We start from the raw sequence: 21257 nt of genomic DNA, 5'->3' as shown, positions 1-21257 counted from the left end.
GGGCTCAGGTCAAAAGCAGGGCCAGGATCACAGGTGCTGGGCAAAGGAAAGCCCAGCCTTCTTCGACCTAAAGTCAGGACTGTTACCCCTGGGCTCTTAGAAAATCACCTATGGTATCTAGGACAGAAGGAGAGGGTTATGTCCCCTGCTACATTTAAGGAGCAAAGGCCCTAGGACCCGAAGGGCTGGGGACACCCCATATGCCAGGTATTTGGGAGCTGAACTAAGCAGCAAGAGTGCAGAGGATTCGGGCAGCTGGAGACAAGAGTCCAGACTTAGAAATTCTCCCAAGGACCCCCAACCTCGACCCCTTCTGGGCTCATCACAACCCTTAGCAGACGCTGCAAGCAGAGCTGCTAGCTCGCTGCGGGTCTGGTTCAGGCGGAGGGGGGCGACTACGCTACTGCGGCGGCCAGGACGGAAGGACCAAATATGTTCCCGAGCTGGCCTGCAAGGCATCCGTTTAGATACAGAAGGAGACCGAGGAGAAAGTGGCCCAGAGGGCCGGGGAGCTCCCTCTCGCCAGGTGACCACAGGCCACGGGCGGCCGGGCCCCCGCAACGGACTTCAGGAGGAAGGGCACTGAGGATGCCCGGGCGTGCCCTGCGGCAGCGCAAACGTTACATGCCCGGACTCTGCTGCAGGTGTCACTGTGCCGTTCAACACGGTCAGATCCCTGTCCGTCGTCCCTAGTGTATCGAGAGGACAGTCCGCTTTCCCGACTCGAACGAACCCCGGCGCCGGGTCTCGGCCTTCTCTCGGCTTCATTCGCCCCTCGGCGGGAAGGGCCCAGATCAGCCGTCGTCGGGCCACCGCCCCCTCACCGAAGCTCTGCGCCTGCGCCGCCCGTTGTCTTTTGCATAATCTCGCGGAGCGAGAGGAGGCAAGTCGAGTTGAGGCTAGAGCGTCCTCCTCCAGTTTGTATGCACGGCTGTCCTGGAGGCTAGAGCGTACTACTCAACTCTATGCTCGGTAGTCCTGGCGGCTAGAGTGTCCTCCCCAGCTCGTATGTCCGGTGGCCCCGGTGGCTAGAACGTCCCGCCTACTAGGATCGCGTGTGACCTTCTCTCCTGTGGAGCGATGCTGCCGTCGGCTACAAGCCTCCTACGGGGGCCGTGTCTCGGACTTCGAGCCGCTGCGCTTCGCCTCGCCAGGTACTGCGGGCCGCTGAGGGCCGGGCAGGCTGGTAGGATGGGGCCCTTGGCCCAGCACTGTGGGTGCACGCTGGGGAGGCGTCCGCGGGCGGGGGGCTTCTCCCGACTCGGCGAGTCCCTACGTGGTTGGTAGGCACGTTCCCCACTCAACGATCCCCTAACCTCACGGGCCGCCGATAGTTCTGGGGTGGCCCCGGATGACCTTGGACCGGTCCATGCTTTTCTCCGGGCCTCAGTTTCCCCGGCAGCACAGTGACGTGGTAGGACTCCCATGAGTTGATCTGGCGTTCTACCGCCAGGGACCCCAGGTTCTGGAAGTTTGCGCGGCAAAATGCATTCAGGTAATCCCTTTACATCCATGGTCTGGTAGAGTTCATCCAAACCAGAAGCATCGTGGGTAGAGTGTCTGCAAAGTTATGTGGGTTTTCCAAGGCCCTTTGAAGAATATATAAAATGGCTGGGAAATCCCTTTTGTTATCCACGCGGTCCCTGGAGTCTGAGAACCTGGGTTGGGACCAAGGAGCCAGATCTTCTGAGCTCATGGCACCTACCTGCCTGGCGCATGTCACCTGCCAGTGCTAGGCTGACGACTCTGTTTTAATGGGGTTCAGGCAACAGGTACCTCATGTCTGCGCTGTGCGGCTTATGAGATGCAGCAGCCATCGAAGGGGGGAGGCTCTCACTGGTGCCCCCCTGGATAACGCCCCCAAGGAGTATCCCCCCAAGATCCAGCAGCTGGTCCAGGACATTGCCAGCCTCACGCTGCTGGAGATCTCCGACCTCAACGAGCTCCTGAAGGTATCAGTGCTCAGGCTGGGCAGGGAGCTCTGGGGCCCCTTTTTGGATATTTGGGAGTTTGGTAAATTATCCAAAGTGTGCTCCATAAATGCACGGACCTTGCCAGGCGTGTTCCTGAGCATGTCTGGGTGTGACAACCAGTTCCTGAAACTACCCTTCTTTGTCCCTGCAGAAAACACTGAAGATCCAAGATGTCGGGTTGATGCCGATGGGTGGCATGGTGCCAGGGGCTGCCCCTGCCCCAGCAGCCCCAGAGGTGAGCCCAGGCCGGGGCGTAAAGAGGTGTTTCTCTGGTGTCCAGCTGATATCTTGCCTCACCTCACATGGCCAGGTTTCTCTCCTCATCCCTTATCTTGGTCCTGCATCAACCAGGTCTGTGCGGCTGCGGGTCTGTGCGCTTTCTGGCTGTGGGCACCCCTGCAGCCTCGCTGGCACCTCTTCCCTGCCAAGACTGTGCAGGTTCCTGCCCATATAAAGACCCATGTTTGTGGTGGAGGGGAACAGCCAAAGGCGAGGAAACAAGAAAAAAGAATTTGTATCAAGCAGAAAGGGAAAAGACTAAGGAAGAAGCTCTTAAGGGAGGGAGAGGGTTACAGTTTTAAGAAATGCTGCAGGGAAGGTGCACTCCAGTACTCTTGCCTGGAAAATCCCATGGATGGAGGAGCCTGGTAGGCTGCTGTCCATGGAGTTGCAAAGAGTAGGACACGACTGAGTGACTTCACTTTCACTTTTCACTTTCATACATTGGAGAAGGAAATGGCAACCCACTCCAGTGTTCTTGCCTGGAGAATCCCAGGGACGGGGGAGCCTGGTGGGCTGCCGTCCATGGAGTTGCACAGAGTCGGACACGACTGAAGCGACGCAGCAGCAGCAGCAGCAGCAGGGAAGGTGACTCTGAGGAAAGACTTGAGGAGCTAAGGATGAGAGAGAGGCAGAGGGATGGCAGGGCCATGGAAATCTCGGACTTATCCACAAGGAGAAATAACACAATTATTGATCTATGCATCTCCCAGCGTCATAAATCATAAAGGTTTTGCCATATTTGTTTCACCTGTTCTTTGAAGCTTTAGACAGATTTCTGACCTCTTCTGCCTCGTGTGTTCCACCATCCATCTCTAAAAGCACCAGTGTTTCCTCATGTTACCAGGAGCTGTTTGCACAACAAATGCAATTAGCAGGGTTTCCTACCCCAGCCTCTTCAAGTTTTGCTAATAGTTCCAGACTTTTTCAAATAGTTCTTTATTTATTAGTTGCGGCATGCAGGATCTTCTTTTCTATTGTTGAGGCAGGAGGGCTTCGTTGCCCCAAGCCACGCGGGATCTTAGTTCCCTGACCAGGAATCAAACCCTTGTCCTCTGCATTGGAAACCATATTCTTTAACTGCTGGACCACCAGGGAAGTTCCATTTCCAGACCCTTTTTTTTTTTAATATTTTCTTTTTGGTTGCACAGGGTCTTCGTTGCTGCTCGCAGGCTTTCTCTAGTTGTGGAGAGCGAGGGCGACTCTCTAGTTGCGGTGCACTGGCTTCTCATTGCGGTCACTTCTGTTGGTGGAGAATGGGCTCTAAAGCATAGCCTACTGGGTGCGGGCTCAGGATTTGTGCGCATGGGCATAGTTATTCCAAAGCATGTGGAATCTTCCCTGACCAGGGATCAAACCCATGTGCCCTGCACTGGCAGGCAGATTTTTATCCACTGTAGCACCAGGAACATCCCAGACTTTCTTTTAAAACAGTCAGTTTACTCAAATCCAAATGAGGTCTGTGTGTTGCATTTGGTTGTTGGGTTTCTCAAGCCTCTTAAGTCTGGATGGCTGCCCTCAACCCCCTTCCCCCGCCATCACCTACTCAGGAAACCAGGTCAGGGGTCCTGTGGAGCGTCCTACATCCCACATGTGTCTGACAATGCCACCAGCCTCGTCCACAGTCCTCCCCACACCATGAACTGGAAGGTGACTGTACAGGCCGAACATCTGGGGCCAGGAGGGAGAGAATTAATGTGGAGCTTGTGTAAACTGGAGCGCTTTTAAGAATAAAGGGGGTGCTGTTAATAATTAGGCAGCAGACCCAAAGTAGAACTGCCCCAGGTGTTGGCCCATATAGTCTCTGCTCTAGGGCTGCTGTAGTCTTCACCGCTGGAGCTCTGTCAGGGCCAGTTGTCCCATCATTGGTCACCTGGTGGAGCTGAAGCTGGTTGTACATTTGTCATCAGTATGTAACCTTGGGCTTGCACTGCTTTTCTGTAGTGTTGTTTTATCTGCAGAGCGCTTATAGTGTCATTTTTCCTTGTCTCCAAAGTTACAATTTTTAAAGGACAAGGAAACTAGAGTGCTGGGCGGTGGGGGCAGAAGGTAGTTGTAGAGCAGCATCTGGAGACATGGAATGGATCAGGCAAGGAGGGCACCCAATTTGGCAGCCTGAGCCCGCTGTCTCACTGTGCCTCCTGGCAAAATCGTAGGCTTTGTCAGGCAGCCTGCCTGGGTCTTGCCTTTGGGTTACAGGACAGGGTGGCCTGGGAATGAAAATCTGCTTGCTTCACCCTGTCCTTTCTCACCTTGCCACCCACTTCCTGCCTCTCTCCCCCAGGCAGCAGAAGAAGACGTCCCCAAACAAAAAGAACGGACACATTTCACTGTCCGCCTGACAGAGGCAAAGCCCGTGGACAAGGTGAAGCTGATCAAGGAGATCAAGAACTATGTCCAGGGTATCAACCTCGTCCAGGTGAGGTTCCGTGTACCGCACAGCCCTCTCCCGCCGTCACTGACAGCTCTCAGGCTGGCCCAGGCCCAGGTTGGGTTCTGACTTTACTCTCTGGCAGGCAAAGAAGCTGGTGGAATCCCTGCCTCAGGAAATCAAAGCCAACGTGGCCAAGGCCGAGGCCGAGAAGATCAAGGCGGCCCTGGAGGCAGTGGGTGGCACTGTGGTTCTGGAGTAGCCGTCCAGGAGACTGTGGACAGGGTTCCCCGACCCTGAGTGGGGCTCTGCCTACTTTGCACCCAGCACCCAGGCTCAGTGGATGGAGCAGCCTTGGAGCAGAACTGGGCATCCGCACCACAAGGCCAACTCCGTTCTGGGACAGACGGATGGACCTGCTGAGATGGGGAGGGAGGGGCAGCCGCTGACTGCAGCCCCAGGGAGAAGGACTCTAGAACCTACCAGGAGTGTACACGCCCCCCGTGGCCGCTGGGAAAAATGCATTGTCCAGGCCCTGTATGTGGAGTCGTGTGTGTCGGTTGGGCACCACGTGCAGCGGGCTGTCCTCTGAGATCCCAACGCAGACTTGTCCTGCTTGTGGTGGTGGCAGCTCCTGCGTGGCTGGCACTAAATCTTCACCTGGGAGCTGGTGGGGGCGCCTTTGGAACTCTTTGTCTTTAAGTATTGGTGGTCTTTAACAGCAAATACAGACCTGGGCAGGTGCGAGTGAGGTGTGTACCATAGGTGGGCACAGAGGCAGGAGGGTGTGCTTTGCAAGCCTATAGCAGTTGGGGGGCGTCAGCTGCTCCCTTAGAGGGGCTCAGGGAGCTTTGTCATAGAGCCAGGGGTTTGGTAAGAAGAGGTGACCTGGTGTCAGAGTGACATTTATAGATGGCAGTGACCACCCAAGCTTGCAGGCTTTGCCTAATGCTCTCTTTTCTCCAAGGACCCTTGGCTTCCTTCTGGGGAAGCGCCATCACTGGCCCATGGCAGGAGGCCCCTGGGGCTGAGGTCAGGCAGCTGCAGGGCTTTTTGAGTATCCACTCTGGGGAGGCCCATAGTTCCTGTGACTTATGGGGACCCACCCCCTCTGGCCTGGGTCTTCAGATCCCACCTGCAGCCCCTCCCTTGGTTTGTGGGACCAGAAGGGGACATTTGGTCTGGGAGTGCTACCCTCTGGGTGAGATGGCTCAGGATAGACCCAGAAGCTGTCAGGCTCCCAGATAGACGTGCCCAGCAACCCCCACACCACCTGGGGTCCTCCACAAGGACATGCTTCCAGCTGGCCATCATTGCAGGAAGAATCCCAGGAGAGGGGAGGCGGCCCCCTGACTGGAGAGCTCCACTAGCCGAGCCTGGGGCCCATGAAGTTAATGATTGGCCAGCCCCAGATCTCTGGGTGTGCCTTCACTTAGCAGAGGGGACAGCTGGCTACCTGGGGCTAAGTGTGGGCTGCTGATCTGCTGCCTTTTCCTAGGGGCAGGGAGTGGTTCAGGCTCAGGGACACCCCTCAGCCCAGGCCTGTGTGGTCACACCCCACCTCAGGCCCTATGGGTGACCTTTAAAGGCCGCTTATCCTCTGAGCTCCTTCATCTTTTTCCAGGGCAGCTAGGGTGATGACATGGGCTCCCTTCACCCCACCCACCAAGGATGGGCTACCCTGTCCATGGTTCAGTTCAGTTCAGTTCAGTTCAGTCGCTCAGTCGTGTCTGACTCTGCGACCCCATGAATCACAGCACGCCCAGTCTCCCTGTCCATCACCAATTCCCAGAGTTCACTCAAACTCACGTCCTTCGAGTTGGTGATGCCATCCAGCCATCTCATTCTGTCGTCCCCTTCTCCTGCCCCCAATCCCTCCCAGCATCAGAGTCTTTTCCAGTGAGTTAAAGGCTGCTTATCCTCTGAGCTCCTTCATCTTTTTCTAGGGCAGCTAGGGTGATGACATGGGCTCCCTTCACCCCACCCGCCAAGGATGGGCCACTCTGTCCATGGTAGTATTGCTAAAGGTGTCTGTACCTGCGGGACCATCAAGCCCAACTCCTCCCACATTGCTTGCAACAGACAGGATGCTGCCACGGTGCTCCCACCTGACCTCAGAGTCCTGTCTGAAGGCACTGAAGATCCTTGGCCTCCCGTTCCCAGGCGGCTCCCTGGCCCAGGCCTCTTGACCCTTCCAGCTGCCCCTGGCCTGCTCCAGCCTGTGGTAGCTCTAAGGTGTCTCAGACCTGGAAATAGGTTGGGTGTGCCACTGGGGATCACCCTGGGTCCCTGGAGCCCACTTAGCCCTTAGGCCGGGTGTTGGGAGGTGGGTCTGCTGGGCATCCTGAGTTGCCCTGCTGGTACCCACAGAAGAACTTAGAAGATCCCTTCAGAGCCTGGTAGGAGTCGACCTTCGTGCAGGCTCATGAGATGATCACAGAGGACACAGCAGTGGTTCTCACCCCATAGACACCCCCCACCCCCTCCTCCCTGCCAATTCCAGGGACCCTGACATATGCCAGACCACCCACATGGCTGCATCCTCCCTGCCCTGAAACCAAGTGAAAGTGTAGATGCTGCAGCACAGACACCAGATCATAAAACAGCCCTGGCCTGGCAGCTAGGCCAAGCCGTTGACTAAAGTCCCCATCCTTTCGGATTTATGCACAAGTGTTTGGGATCCTTTTGAAAATTTGGGATCTTTTTGAGTTCCTTGACCTATAGTTTGCAAAACCCACCTTTTTCTAAAAAGAGTGCCCCTCCTGGGGTATTCCTGTTTTTCCCAGGATTTCTCCCATACTTCCAACTGCCTTTTCAGCACATCTCCACCACTGGCCCCATCCCAGGCTCCTTGGCAATTCTGGGCTGGAAATCTCTGCAGCCAGCTGTTCACCTCCCAACTGATGACAGAGGGCAGAGGCCTCCTGTGGTTCTGGAAGGCAGTTTCGTTAGTTTCCAGGAGGCCACTTAGGCAAATAGCAGGGTTTGCTCTGGCACCTTTTGCCTCCAACAGAGTATCCCTGTTTGCTTAGGCTGGGCTGGACTTGTTATTCCATGTGCCCAGTGGGTCCAGGGGCCAAGATTTGCTTCCCTGGTGCCTTCTCCCTTGGGGTGGGGGCAGCAGTGGCTAAGCTGGGACAGCAGGACATGGGGCCTTTACTAGTGCAGGGGTCTCTGGCTCTGCCTCCCCTGAGATCCATGGGGCCCTGTCCAAAAGCGGTCCTGGGGACCCAGAATTCTCTGCCCCGCAGGCGCGCCTTCTGGCTAGCAGCGCACCGCGCTTGCAGTTTGCTAGGAGGTGCGCGGTCTCCTGCTCCGGCTAGGCCGGGACAGTTTGTTGACTACCGCCCCCCAGGAGCCTGAGCCCTCACCCCCAGCATCCCCATCCTGTGCCGCCTCAGGGTAGCCGCCTGGGGGCTGTCTGGTCAGAGCTGGCCTAAGGCGGGGCGGCTACTCTCCGAATTGCCTGTAATCCGCATGTTGGCCCCGTGGGTTTTCCGCTGCCCCTAGCAGCCGTACGTATCCGGGGCCTGCACCGCGGGGGTGGGAAACCAGGGCCGCGAGGCAGAGGCAGGGCGCTTATGGGAGGCAGGCCTCTAGGAGGGGTGGGGGCTGGCCGAGCGCCCAGGCTACTCGGGCCGTGACCTTTGCAGACGTGCCTTAGGCGCCAGGGCCGCCCCGTGGGCTGGCCGGCACAGGATAGGGGAGGCCGCAGGTCCCTGAGAGGAGCGAGGAAGGTCCACTTAGCAGGCTTCCGGCGGTCCGGCCAGTGGGGGGCCCCACTGAGGGGGTGCCACTGAGCCGCCTCCACTGGGGCGGCTCGGTGGAGCCCACCGCGCTAGCCTACCGAGCCGCGGCCGCTTTAAGGCTCGGGACCCACCCTCGGACTTGGAGGCGGGGTCTGCGAGGCCCCGCCCCTTAGCTCCCGCCCCCGTTCCGCGCGGGTGCATTGGTCGTCCGCGGCGAGGGCGGCCGGCGAACCTTTGAACGCGCGGCGGGCGGCTGCGAGGACCCGGCCGGGTCGGGTCGGGTCGGGTCGGCCGGTGAGGGACTGGAGCGGGGACGGGCCGGCGTCTGGGTTTCACAGGCCGCATCGGGGCCGGTACCTGTGCTCCTTGGTGGCGGCGGCAGCGGCGGCGGCGCCCGGGCCATGGCGGACGAGGCGCGCGTGTCGCGCTGGTACTTCGGTGGGCTGGCGTCATGCGGGGCCGCCTGCTGCACGCACCCGCTGGACCTGCTCAAGGTGAGCACGGCTGTGGGGAGGGCCTCGGGCCGGGCTGTCTTTCCCGCCCGGAGGCTCTGCGTGGAACGGGCGGCAGAGGTGCCCCTTGGCCCCCCGCTCTGCTACCTGTGTGACCTTGGGCTGGTCTCCCTCCCAGCTCTCCTGAGGGTGGTTCTCTGTGACCGCAGCTGTCGGCACCTCGGCAGGACCACGCGCTCCCTCTGCCTAGTGGGTGCCCACCAAACACACCGGTAGACGGAGGAGGGATGTGGCCGGCACCCCTGCTTTGGGCTGCTTCCTCCTGGGAGGTGGGTGAGCATCTGGAAGCCATGATCCCAGCCTGCGTGCAGGTCCTGCCCAATGAGGGCGATTGTTTCTTCCATCGAGAAGCAATCACACTTTCTACATTTTTTTTGAAAAAAATGCCTATGGGGCAGAAGAAGACAGTTTCCCTTGTCTCTGAGGCAGACCAGTTTTTTGCTTCTTTCTCACCACAAAGGCCAGAAACTCAGCTTATTTTGGGAAGTGGGCCCTGGGCCACGGTACCTGTGCTGTGGTCTTGGGGAGGCTGTTGGCAAGAGCGGTTACTTGGCCATCCCCTTCCTTATTCCCACCCAGAGCAGCCTGAAACCCACGCTGGCCCCCTTGAAAGGATTGGCACCTGTGTCTTGGGCTGATCCAACTATCCCTCAAGCTTTGGCTTGGCCACCAGGAAAGGCAGAATTAGTAGATGTTGGGGGTGGGCCTGAAACTGACATTTCAGAGATCTGGGAGAGTCCTCTGTGGCTCCTGGTAGCCGCCAGGGCCTGTGACGTGGCCTGGCCGAGCAGGGCCAGGTATTAAGGTGCTTTTGGTCTGTAGGAAGAGGAAACCTTTCTCATGCCTGCTTTGTTTTACTTTCTGGGTGCCCATGCAGGTCCCTGTGCCCTCCTCCCCTCACCCCCATCACAGGCCCTGGAGGGTCAGACTGACTGTCTGCCCAGAGGTAGAAACAGCTTTCAAGGACTCTTGGAGCCTTCCCTGGTCCCAGGCCAGCCTTTCCCCTTGTCTAAGGCTCCTTTGGGCGTCACTGCCCCTTGCCCTACCCCCAGGTGTTATTTTGCTGCAGCGCACTTAGCGTGGGGGTGGGAGTCTGGGAGGTGGCTGGCCACAGGAATGTGGCCGCCCTCTGGCCCAGGGAGCACATGGCCTTGGGCTGGGCTGCAGCAGGCAGTGTGGGCAGCCATAGAGGCCTCCAGCAGAGGCCCTGGCCAGAGTTTTTAATCTCTCGGCATTGTCTTTGGGCAAAAAAGTATCTTAAAGGTCCTTGATCTCTGCCTTTGCCCCACGTCTTGGCTGAACCCTCACAGTGGCTTGCCTGCATGGGGTGCTGCTGCGTGGCCACCCTGCCCCCAGGCCCTAGGTTCCCAGTTCACAGCCGAGAGAGACTAAGGCAGCAGAGTCAGTAACTTGCCCCAGCGTGTCCAGTCAGGACGTGTAGGACCTGAGAGTGTGGGGCAAGAATGGACTCGGAAGTGCCCCTCCCGTGGGTGCCCCACGGAGCCCCACCCACCTCTCCCGAGTCTCCCCTGTTTCCTCAGGACATCTCTGAGTCCCCTAATTCTGTCCCTCTTGGGAAGCTACCAGGTGGGGCTCTGGAGTCTCCCAGTGTCCTCATCTAAAGGAAGGGGCTGAAGACTCCGCCCCAGGACAGCTGGAATTGCGCTCCCGTATTGGCTGGCGTTGTCTCCTGTGAGGTGATGGCATGGAACGGAGCTTGGCGCCAGATGCCCCAGCTGGTGCCTTCGGAGGCCTCAGTTTCCTGTCTCAATACGGGTGCTGGTAGCACTTGTGGCAGAGGGCTTCAGAGCAGAGCTGGTCGGGCAGGCTCCGGGTGGGGAGCAGCTCTGAGCGGGTGGGCCCCTCCCCCACAGGTGCACCTGCAGACGCAGCAGGAGGTGAAGCTGCGCATGACGGGCATGGCGCTGCAGGTGGTGCGCTCTGACGGCGTCCTGGCGCTCTACAACGGGCTGAGCGCCTCCCTGTGCAGACAGGTACCTCTGGGGCCCCCATCTCCCAGCGTAGTGGGTGGGTGGAGGCTCACAGCCAGCGATCCCGTAGGTTTCGATCCCAGAGCCCACTCTCAGCCCACGGAGGCGGAGGGGTCGCTGGCTTCCCTCCTGTCCACCATAGATGCCCTTTGGGCCTGGAAGTTACTCTCTCATTCTCAAGACTGCTTACAAGGACGGAACTACAAGGCCTGCGGGACCAGCAGCTCCCCGGGCTGGGCGTAGGGCATGGCTTCTGCCTTGCAGAGTCGGCACAGCTGGCCCGAGACGTCCGCCTACAGATGGGGAAACAGGCTTGCAGGGACATGGTAGGGGATGAGGAGGCATGGGGCCTGGACTCAGCCAGCCCTTGGTATTTGAATTGGCTCAGCTGCTTGCTGGCTCTGTGGCCTCTGGAAGGTTCCTGGGTGTCCCTGTGGCCCACATGGTGATGTCCGTGCACCGGAGGGCCAAGGGTGGGGGTGCCCCGCGCCATCCTTCCTCCTGCACCCTCTGAGCTGGGCCCCTTCTCCCCAGATGACCTACTCCCTGACTCGGTTTGCCATCTATGACACTGTGCGGGACCAGGTGACCAGGGGCAGTGAGGGCCCCCTGCCCTTCTACCAGAAGGTCTTGCTGGGCTCCGTCAGTGGTGAGCAGCTGGGAGGGAGGGGGTGGTGCAGGTGAGGCAGAAGGCATTGCCAGTGGTCACGTGTTGGCTGTTGTGCCAGGTTGCATCGGCGGCTTTGTGGGGACCCCTGCGGACATGGTCAACGTCAGGTCAGTGCAGCCCTGAGGCCAGGGTCTTGCTGTCCCCTGGCGGAGCCAGGTTGGCTCACTAGGGTCTCAGTGTGTTCAGCCTAAAATGTGTCACTCAGATCTTGGGGTCCGGGGCGCTGGAGGGTGGTGCTGAGCCTGTGGTGGGGCAGCCCCGGGTGGGGCCAGCTGCTCACTCCCGCTGGGGTCTGTGGGGTGACTGGCCCTGCACCCCTGAACTCTCTGCTTGTTTTTAAGGATGCAGAATGACATGAAGCTGCCCCAGAATCAGCGCCGAAAGTGAGTCGCACGGTGTGCCTAGGGGTTTGGGGGCCAGGGCTGAGAGGACCCCCGAGCAGCTCTACGGGACCCAGTGGGGACTCCTACAGGCCACCACACCTGTGGGGTCAGGTGGAGCAATGGGGCGACTGGTAGATGTTGGAAACATACATTGTGAGCGTCTGTTCTGCAATCCCGAGGGGGCTTCCAGCATCTCTGGGTCCTACCCCTGTGGGAGGACCCAGGGTTGGAGGCCGGACTGGGAGGTGGGCAGGGCTGGTCACTCTGCTCCCTCTCACATCTGTACATGCTTCACAGAGGGTAAGTTAGAAGCTTAAGTGGTCTTCAAAAGGGTTTGGGAGCTGGGTGGTTGTTTCTATGATTAAAAACATCATATTGTGTGAGATCTGAGACACCGTGGGTTCTGAGACCCTGTTTATGGACAGACACTGTAGTTAAACCCTGGGCGCCAGCACCAGCCAGTTCAGGGAGAAATGTGGCCCCAGGCGATCCCATTGTCTACTCTCTGGCTGGAGCATAGGCCATGGGGAGGGCAGATTGAGTAGGTTGGGAAGGGGACCTGGCAGGGTCCCATCCTCCCGCCCTTGTTAACAGCCTGCAGGCGTGACCAGCCTCGGAGCTGGCAGCCCCCCAGCGAGGGGGTTTTCTGTGGAACCCGGGGGATCTTTAGGCCCTGAGGTCCCCTGAGCAGTGAGACCGCTCTGAGTTCTCAGAAAAAGCTGATGTCCTCTGGCCCTGTGATGCTTTGGGTTCCTCCTGGCCTGTGATGGGGGACATGGCTCTTCATGGGGAGGACCTTCCCGTGGGAGCCTGTGGTCAGGGAGAGCCTCACTCTCTGTTCCCCGGCAGCTATGCCCACGCCCTGGACGGCCTGTACCGTGTGGCCCGAGAAGGTAAGACAGGAGGTGGGGGCCTGGGGCAGCCTCCAGGCAGGACCTGGTAGCGGGCCTTGGGGGGAGGCTGGGGAGGGGTGCTTCGGGCTGGGCACCCAACCTTTCCTCTTACCCCTACAGAGGGTCTGAAGAAGCTGTTCTCAGGCGCAACCATGGCGTCCAGTCGAGGGATGTTGGTCACCGTGGGCCAGGTAGGGCTTGGCTTGGGGTGGCACTCTCAGGCAGCATCTGGGGGCCAGGGTCCCAGGAGGCAGCGGGCACTGACACATGTGGGGCTGCAGATGTGGGTTCAGGTGGGCCTTGTCTGCCTGCCCCGGTGTGGTGCCTGTAGGTGACCCTCCGAGCAGGTACTTGGTCAGTCCAGTTGGTGTCATTGCGGGCCCCATCTGCTTTCCCCTGAGCTGCCCTTCATGTCCTGACCATCCCCGTTTCCTAACAGCTATCCTGCTATGATCAAGCCAAGCAGCTGGTCATCAGCACGGGCTACTTGTCTGACAGCATCTTCACTCACTTTATTGCCAGCTTCATTGCGGTGAGTAGTGGGAGGTCCCTGACCAGCCTTGGCAGCTGGGGGTGCCTGGGCAGAGCAAGGGCTCAGAATGGTAGGAGGCTTTGGCAAGGGTGGTGGCTGCCCTTCTCAGGCTCTGCATTAGTGGGAGGAGCCTACAGATCCCCAGAGCCCAGACTGGGACTGTTCGTGCTGTCCCCGTGGCCACGGGGACACCTCCTGGGGGTCCAGATGAGCCTGCGGAGGGGAGGTAAGGGGTGCCCTCCTGGCAGACCCATTGGTGACATTTGTCCTCCAGGGTGGATGTGCCACATTCCTGTGCCAGCCCCTGGATGTGCTGAAGACCCGGCTGATGAATGCCAAGGGCGAGTATCGGGTGAGTGGGGCCCCCGCCCTGCCGCTGCCAGGTGAGCCTGTGTCCCTGGGCCGGGGTACAGACGAGGCTGTGTCCCTCCCAGTTGCCATCAGGCCTGCAGCCGCCTGGGCCCCGAGTGTGTTTTTAAGTCAGGTTCTTTGACATGGTAACAGAGGCAGCCCGGTCATAGCAGGGTGGCAGGTCCAGCGCCTGGGGCCAAGCACCTGTCGGGGGCTCCCTCCACCACGCCTGGTATCTTCTGTGTCTGTGGCAGCCACCCAAGAACCGTGGGTGCCTGGCGGGTCAGCCTGGCCCTGGTGTGCCTGTAAATTCTAGTTCTGCCTGGCTAATGGGCGAGGGCAGTGCTTGACCTTTGTGCCCACCAGCGCTACTCCCCGTGTTTACCTTTGAACTTTCAGGCCCACTGCTCTGCACACTTACACCCACTATCTAGTGACCAGCTACTGGCACTGGTGGCGGGTGGGGGGAGGGGATGAGGTTGTGGGAGCTCCTGCCTTTCGAGAAGCAGCTTTCCATTTTATTTCATTATTTGGTGTTTTTTGCAGGGTGTTCTGCACTGCGCCATGGAGACAGCGAAGCTGGGGCCGCTGGCCTTCTACAAGGTTTGGGGCGGGGGGGCAGGGCAGGGGGTGTAGGGTGGGGGGCTCCCCCTCCAGGGCTGTCTTCACGCTCCCCTCCTTTCTCCCACAGGGCCTCGTGCCTGCCGGCATCCGCCTCATGCCCCACACTGTGCTCACGTTCGTGTTTCTGGAACAGCTTCGCAAGCACTTTGGCATCAAAGTGCCGTCCTGATATGGCGGTGGGAGCAGCTGGGTCACGCCCAGCCCTCTGCACCAGTTTATTCCAGAGTCCCGGAGGGTTGGCAGCTGAGCACTGCCCTGAGCCCAGCACCTGCCCACCGTGCTCCGGCCCCCTCCTCCCTGGCCGAGGACCCCCACCCCGGCCTGCCTGGCCAGCCCAGTGACCATTGTCCCCTCTCGAGCTGCTGGCTTCACCTCCACCTCCCGCTGCCGCCACTGACTCTCCCTGCCCAGTGTCCAGCAGCGCCCTGTGCACAGCAGTGACTCCCTCGGAGGGTGTAGGCCCCGGGCTGGGTGTTCTCTCCCCAGGTAGGCAGTTAACCCTGGGCTGAAGTGTCTTCCGTTCACGAAGCCCAGGACCCCCAGCAGCTCCCAATGAGGACCCGGGTGGCAGGGTAGGGGGTGCGGACCCCCAGCGCCACTTGTCGAATGACGTGCACCTGCACTTTCATCCCAGGAGAGGGACCATGGCTTTCACGCTGTTCTTTAAGGTAGCTGCGCCCCACAGCTGCCAGGTCAGGGCAGAATGAGTTCCCAGGAGGAAGGGCCTGCCTGTGACGCTCAGGTACCCCACCCACCCCTGCTGGTCCAGCCCACCCCCACTGGCTTTAACAAGTGAAAGTGAAAGTCGCTCAGTCCTGTCCGACTCTTTGTGACCCCATGGACTATCCAGTCCATGGAATTCTCCAGGCCAGAATACTGGAGTGGGTAACCATTCCCTTTGCCAAGCGGATCTTCCCAACGCAGGGATCGAACCCAGGTCTCCTGCATTGCAGGCGGATTCTTTACCAACTGAGCCACCACGGAAGCCCAGCTTTAATAATTAGTTCCACCAAAATCTTTCAGCGCCAGGAGGCAGCTGCTGTCTTCGGGGACTGCAATGACCCCTCCCGGCTCCCTGAGCAGGAGTGTGACATCCACGGAGGCTGACTGCAGACCTGCCAAGGTCTCCAGTAGCCGGTCAGCCAAAATGCCCAAAGCAGCCTGCAAATGAGGCTGGGGCTGCATCTGTTGGTCTCCCCGAGTCACGTGGGCACTGTGCCACTACCCCATGCCCCCAGCAAGTGGCCAGCAGTCCCACATTGCCCTGCAGGGATGTTAATAAAGGACGGTGAAGTGCTGAGTCTGGTTCTGCATCCAGGCCCCTAACTAGTCTGCCTCGCGGTCAGGGCCTATGAAATCCTCCTTTGCACCTTCCAAATAGGGCTCTAGGGTTTATGGAGGGGCAGGGGAGAAGTCCCAGCTGTGACTGGACACACTGGGATGGCCTGTGAGCAGAGGGCTGGGGGAAGAGCAGGGCATGGGGCTGGTTGAGGGACACGTCAGTGTTGCAGTCCTGGATCCAGGTCACCATGGACCCCCCACCCAGGGCTGCCCCTTCCCAGCAGGCACCTGGCACTATGAGCCCCCCGAGACAGTCCTGTAGTGGGGGCAAGGGTGGTGCTGCTGCCTGGTCTCCCTGGAGGTGCCCCTTGAGTCAGAGCCCTGGCCTTTTGAATGCTGGCCTATCGTCCAACAAACCCAGATGGAACTGGCAGACCCAGGTTCTGTGGGCTACACACCCTCAGGCTGGGGCAAGGACTGGTGTAAACACCACCTGGGACCTTTTGCTGTCCCAGGACAGGTGGAAGCTACTCTGGGGCTCCTGCTGCCCCAGTCAGGAAAGAACAGATATGCCCCAAGTGGTTCAGACATCAGTCCCTCTGACCCCGTGCCATGAAGCAAGGAGACTTGTGGAGAATTCAAGCAGATAAAAAGAATTTTTAAGTCGTGGTTATGGTCGCATAGCTCTGTAACCCGAAAACACTATTACAACAAAGCTGTTACATAAACAACAAACCACCCACATGCCCACCCGAGCCTCAGCGGTGAGTTTTCACCAGGCCTGTCTGTGTTCTCCAAGCCCTCCAGACCCTTTCCCACCACTGGGTTATTTGGAAGCAAATCTCAGATGTCCTGTCATTTATCGATAAATACTTCACAAGTCTCCAAAAACGGTCTTTAAAAAATTCTAACATAACTGCAATAATAATTCATTGTACATAAAATGGCCCATGTTACCATCATCAAATTTCCTGGGTTACCACATGCATATCATGAAGTGGTTGGTTTTGTTTGAATCAAGTCCAGCTGAGATCTACTCACGTCTATGGCACATGTCCCCTCCTCTTGTCTCTCCGCGAGATAAGCCGGGTCCTGGATCCAGCTGCTTCTGTCCGATCTGGCCCCTTCCTCTGTGAATTTCCTAAGACTGGTAGAGAGACCTGGATTAGAGTTACATTTTTGGGTGACAGTACTGGGTGTAGAGTGCAGTTTCCGCTGCAGTGTTTGGGCACGAAGCAGCTATGGGGTCTGGAAGCACACATGGCTGCGGGCCAGACTTCCTGAGCACTGGGCAGGCAAGCAGGTGGGAATGGAGCACCCAGAGCCTCACAGAATGTCCAGTTTGGTGCCCCAGCACCCAGGCTGGAGTCCCACTGAGGTGGTTGGAACCCAGAGCCCAGGAAGTAAACTGGGAGGGGCGGGGCACGTGACTGGGTGTGGGGCAGGCTGCCACTTCTCAGACCCCTGGCAAGTTGAAAACAGCAAATCTCAGAAACGTTGGTCACACAGGGTCACATTCTCTGCCCTTAAAGCTGCTTTGATCTGAAGCATTGGGATCCTCTTTACTTGCCTGCAAGAGTGCCCAGGCAGCCTGGGAAGATGGCATTTCACCAGCCTCCTCCCAGCCCAGCCAGCTTACGTGGCACTTCCTGGACCAGTGTCAGGGGATGAAGGGCCCCGTGTGGTTTGGGGAGGGTACTGCAGGGCGGGGTGCAAAGGGTAATGAAGCGATGCAGTGTTTACTGGTGGGCCATGGGGGAGGGCTTCAGGCACAGTACCTGCCCACCCACCCTGCAGGGGCCCAGCTTCCTGGATGGGGGCGCAGAGGGGAAAAACGAGGCAGGCAGGGGAAAGCAGGAAAATGGGGGCAAGTCAGGGATGAGGCCCTTCCCCAGGGAGTTCTCCACCTGTGTTGGCTCAGAACCAGCCTGAGAAGGCAAGCAAAATAGGGGAGCAGCCCCACTTGTGGGTCACCTGATTCCAGGTAAGGAAGTGATGGATTTCATGCTGGCAGGGAAGCAAGCTCAGCATTTCATGATTCAATCTCCACCTTTCTTCCTTAAAGACAATAGTTCACAAAAAGTTACACAACAGGAGTTCATTGTCAAGAAGTTTGAGCAAGGGTGCCAAGACAAGGCAGCAGGGAAAGACGCCTTTTCGACAACTGGACATCCACACGCAGAGTGAGCCTGGGCCCTCCCACACACAGGCAAACATTCCTCAAAATGGACCACAGAGCTTAAACTATAAAATGTGTAGAAATGAGTGAAGACCACGCAAAATGAGAACAAGCGGAGTTGTGTGCTTGGCTTGCTATAGCGGGGAGGCAGCCCCCTCACTTGCATGTTGGCAGAACCCCAAAGACAGGCAGAGGAGCTTCATCATGAGAGGGAGGCTCAGATGCGCCCCAAGTGGGAGCCCTGCGCTTGGGGAAGCTGTGGGGGGCCGCCTGGAGGTGCTGCAACCCCTGTAGTTCGTTAGGGGAGCATACTTGGCTTTCTCTGGTTGGTGCTGAGTCGGAAGCGGAGGCAGAAATTAGGGAAGCTGGCAGTTATTGGCCAAGTTTGGGCCTATTGCTACAGGGTCTTAGAAACACTTGGCCACAAAAAAACTTGCACAGGATTCTTCAGAGCAGCATTTTACTTATTACAACGAAAAGGTGGAAACAACCTGAAGGGCCATCACCTGATGAGCACATAAGTCAAATGTGGTATATTTGTATAATGTAATACTATTTGGCCATAAGAGGGAGTGAAACACTGCCATGCTACAACATAGATGAAACCTGAAAACACTGAGTGGAAGCAGTAAGTCACTAAAGACAACGTATTATGTGATTCTGGCTACAGTCCATGGGGTGGAAAGAGTCAGATGCCACTGAGTGACTATCACTTTCACTTTTTCATTTGTATGAAGGGTTTCAGTTCAGTTCAGTCGCTCAGTCATATCCGACTATTTGCGAACCCGTGAATCGCAGCACGCCAGGCCTCCCTGTCCATCACCAACTCCCAGAGTTCACCCAAACTCATATGCATCGAGTTGGTGATACCATCCAGCCATCTCATTTTCTGTCGTCCCCTTCTCCTCCTGCCCCCAATCCCTCCCAGCATCAGAGTCTTTTCCAGTGAGTCAACTCTTTGCATGAGGTAGCCAAAGTATTGGAGTTTCAGCTTTAGCATCAGTCCTTCCAATGAACACCCAGGACAGGCCAATCCAGAGACAGGAAGTATTGGGTTGGCAAAAAGTTCATTCAGGTTTTCCTGCATGATCTTATGGGAAAACCAGAATGAACTTTCTGGCCAACCCAGTAGATGAGTGGTTGCCGGGAGCTAGGATGGGGTGGGGTGGGTGGGGTGTAGTGGGGTGGGGAAATTGGGAGTGACTACAAACGGAGATAGATTTCTTTTCGGAGTTACGGAAATGTTTCAAATGTATTAGTATAGGATGGTTGCACAATTCTATGAATAATACTAAAATTCATTGACTTGTACACTTTATTTTTAAAAATATTTATTTAGCTGCACTGGGTCTTAATTTTGGCATGTGGGATCTAGTTCTCTGAACAGAGATTGAACCTGTACACCCCTGCATTGGGAGCACGGAGTCTTAGCCACTGGACCACCAAGGAAGTCCCCTGAATTGTACACTTTTCATGGAGGGATTGTATGGTATGTGGTGACTAAAATTTTCTCTCCTTGACCAAACTCTAGCTAGGCTTGTCTCAAAGCTTGCTTCTGCATCAGGTCTAGAAAGACGCCGTTTCTGACAGCTCAAACTGCATCCCTGGGGCAACCCCAGCCCTGCTTAGAGCGCCCACCTGAGGCTGGACATCTCTGGCCTCTGTGCGAACCCAGAGGCTCACTTCGGACAAGTGCTGTTAAGGAACCAGATGGGGTCTCCCAGCCTCCTGCCTGCTTTATAACTGCTGCCTGACTCCATTGCCTGAGCTCTCAGCCCTCCCTATTCCCATATTCTCACTTTAAAATGCCAGTCACCTCTGCACAAGTTGAAATTGAGTTCAGTTCATGCTGGAATTGCCCCACTGGGAGTATAGTGCTGATTAGAACCTGTCCTTTGCACTTCGGCCTCTGGCTGTGTTGATCTCTGTGGTCTCTCTGTTGACACATCGGACTGTGTCTCAGTGAGGCTCTCTAGTGCTCCGTCCAGCAGCGTCCATCCCTGAGTCAGGACGATCCCCTGGAGGAGGGCATACATGGAAATGCCAGTCTTCCAGTATTCTTGCCTGAGGAATCCCATGGACAGAGGAGCCTGGTGGGCTACAGTCCATGGGGTCGCAAAGAGTCAGACAACTGAAGTGACTTAGCATGCATGCATGCAAGGAACATATTAAATGAGGAACACCGTGTGGCACCTATAGAGGCAGCAGCAGTCAGAGAGCCACATTGATGTGATGGATGCTGGGGACAGGAGGCCATCTTTGTGATGTACACACTCCTAAGTACCTATCCTGCTCCAGTCCTGTTGATCCAGCCCTTGGAATTCTGGATCCTGGAATGAGGCTGCTGGCATTGGGGGCAGCTGGAGATGAGGTGCAAATCTTGCAATCAGCCCAAAGGAGCACAGAGGGCCAGACGAAGCAGGTAGGAGTGGTGGCCTGGGAAGGGAGCTGACCTCCACCAGCTGACCCGAGAACAAGGCTGGGCTGTCCACGTCTCCCCTGCCTCACTCCCTTGTTACCGAAACTGGTCATTCTGTGTGTTTATGAATAGTTGTTTCAAGTAACCCATGCACTACAATACAAATTTGCACACCCAGCAGGGTTTTCAGGGGCAGATTACTTCCTTCCTGTCAACCCCGGGCCCTGACCCATTCCCAGAACAACCACAGCCACTAGGTCTTGGGTATTTTCCCTGCTTTGCTTGAATTTAACAGGAAAAAAAAAAAAAAGAAACAGAAGTGAGGTGGAGGAAATGCCAGTTTTCAGAAAGTATTTATTTTCCACCAGAGATACTAGTTCCCCAAAGAGGATGGAAACACCAGGGAAGTGCAGTCACGCAGTTTTGTTCCCCTCCTACTCCCCTCCTTCTGACACCGCCCGCTCCCCCACCTCCTAATTGCTGACAAACTGGAGGGACCAGAAGGCAGTGGGACCCAACACAGCACCCAGGGGCCCAATACCACCTCTGGGAGGCCAGTCTGAGCTCGGCTCCCACAGCTGCCCTCCCATCGCCAGGGGTCAGGCAGCAGCCTGCCTGGACCACCCAACCTGGGAGGTGGAGGGGGCAGTGAGTGTGCAGCTTGCCCTCATGGCCACACTGCTGTCCTGCTGGTGCTATGAGCCGGGAGTCTGTCCTGAGGGCTCAGACCCATGCTCGTGGCCAGCAGGACCCCTTCTCAGCTGATGCGAGTGGGACCTGCCCTCTCCTTACCCACACCTGTGACCCTCGGGGACGCCTATCTTGTTGTGTCCCATCCTCACAGCCACACTATAACTGGGAAGAAGAACCTTGTATTCTATTACAAGTTAATCGCTAAAGGAATGTTGCCTATAAGCTCAAATTATATGCAATGGCCCATCTCTGGGAACCCTACCTCCCAGGTAATGAGCATTAAGCTAAAATACCTTTGTTTGGCTCACAAGAAATATCCTGACCAGGCCCACCTGCGAATGACTGCAGGGAGAAAAA

General features: G+C 57.4%; 2 protein-coding genes across 4 annotated transcripts; both read left to right on the top strand.

Moving 5' to 3' along the window:
• The first annotated feature begins 950 nt into the window (after positions 1-950).
• MRPL12 (mitochondrial ribosomal protein L12) lies at positions 951-5025 on the top strand. The gene is made up of 5 exons (XM_055408338.2): positions 951-1154; positions 1766-1952; positions 2125-2208; positions 4537-4671; positions 4769-5025. Exons 1-5 carry the CDS (start codon positions 1081-1083, stop codon positions 4883-4885), a joined length of 597 nt encoding a protein of 198 aa, XP_055264313.1. The 5' UTR covers positions 951-1080; the 3' UTR covers positions 4886-5025.
• A 2989-nt stretch (positions 5026-8014) lies between these two features.
• Positions 8015-14633, top strand: SLC25A10 (solute carrier family 25 member 10). 3 transcript variants are annotated; one of them, XM_055408334.2, is made up of 11 exons: positions 8015-8138; positions 10759-10878; positions 11410-11524; positions 11604-11652; positions 11887-11928; positions 12778-12821; positions 12942-13012; positions 13261-13353; positions 13628-13705; positions 14251-14307; positions 14396-14633. In XM_055408334.2, exons 2-11 carry the CDS (start codon positions 10795-10797, stop codon positions 14495-14497), a joined length of 735 nt encoding a protein of 244 aa, XP_055264309.2. In that variant the 5' UTR covers positions 8015-8138; positions 10759-10794; the 3' UTR covers positions 14498-14633. The 3 variants fall into 3 exon arrangements, with proteins under 3 accessions (XP_055264309.2, XP_055264308.2, XP_088685374.1); XM_055408333.2 differs by lacking the exon at positions 8015-8138 and adding an exon at positions 8351-8866; XM_088829248.1 differs by lacking the exon at positions 8015-8138 and adding an exon at positions 9044-9153.
• The last annotated feature ends 6624 nt before the right edge of the window (positions 14634-21257 follow it).

This window comes from Moschus berezovskii, chromosome 20 (genome assembly GCF_049115385.1).
Source record: "Moschus berezovskii isolate FMDL1 chromosome 20, NW_MosBer_1.0, whole genome shotgun sequence".
In the NCBI taxonomy this organism is placed as follows: Eukaryota; Metazoa; Chordata; class Mammalia; order Artiodactyla; family Moschidae; genus Moschus; species Moschus berezovskii.
This window is presented reverse-complemented; position numbering and strand designations above follow the sequence as displayed.

Coding starts and splice junctions, on each gene's coding strand:
- MRPL12 (XM_055408338.2), top strand. CDS start 1,081: ATGCTGCCGTCGGCTACAAGCCTCCTACGGGGGCCGTGTCTCGGACTT. Junction 1,155..1,765: donor GCTGCGCTTCGCCTCGCCAG/GTACTGCGGGCC, acceptor AATGGGGTTCAG/GCAACAGGTACCTCATGTCT. Junction 1,953..2,124: donor ACCTCAACGAGCTCCTGAAG/GTATCAGTGCTC, acceptor TTGTCCCTGCAG/AAAACACTGAAGATCCAAGA.
- SLC25A10 (XM_055408333.2), top strand. CDS start 8,774: ATGGCGGACGAGGCGCGCGTGTCGCGCTGGTACTTCGGTGGGCTGGCG. Junction 8,867..10,758: donor ACCCGCTGGACCTGCTCAAG/GTGAGCACGGCT, acceptor CCTCCCCCACAG/GTGCACCTGCAGACGCAGCA. Junction 13,013..13,260: donor TGTTGGTCACCGTGGGCCAG/GTAGGGCTTGGC, acceptor GTTTCCTAACAG/CTATCCTGCTATGATCAAGC.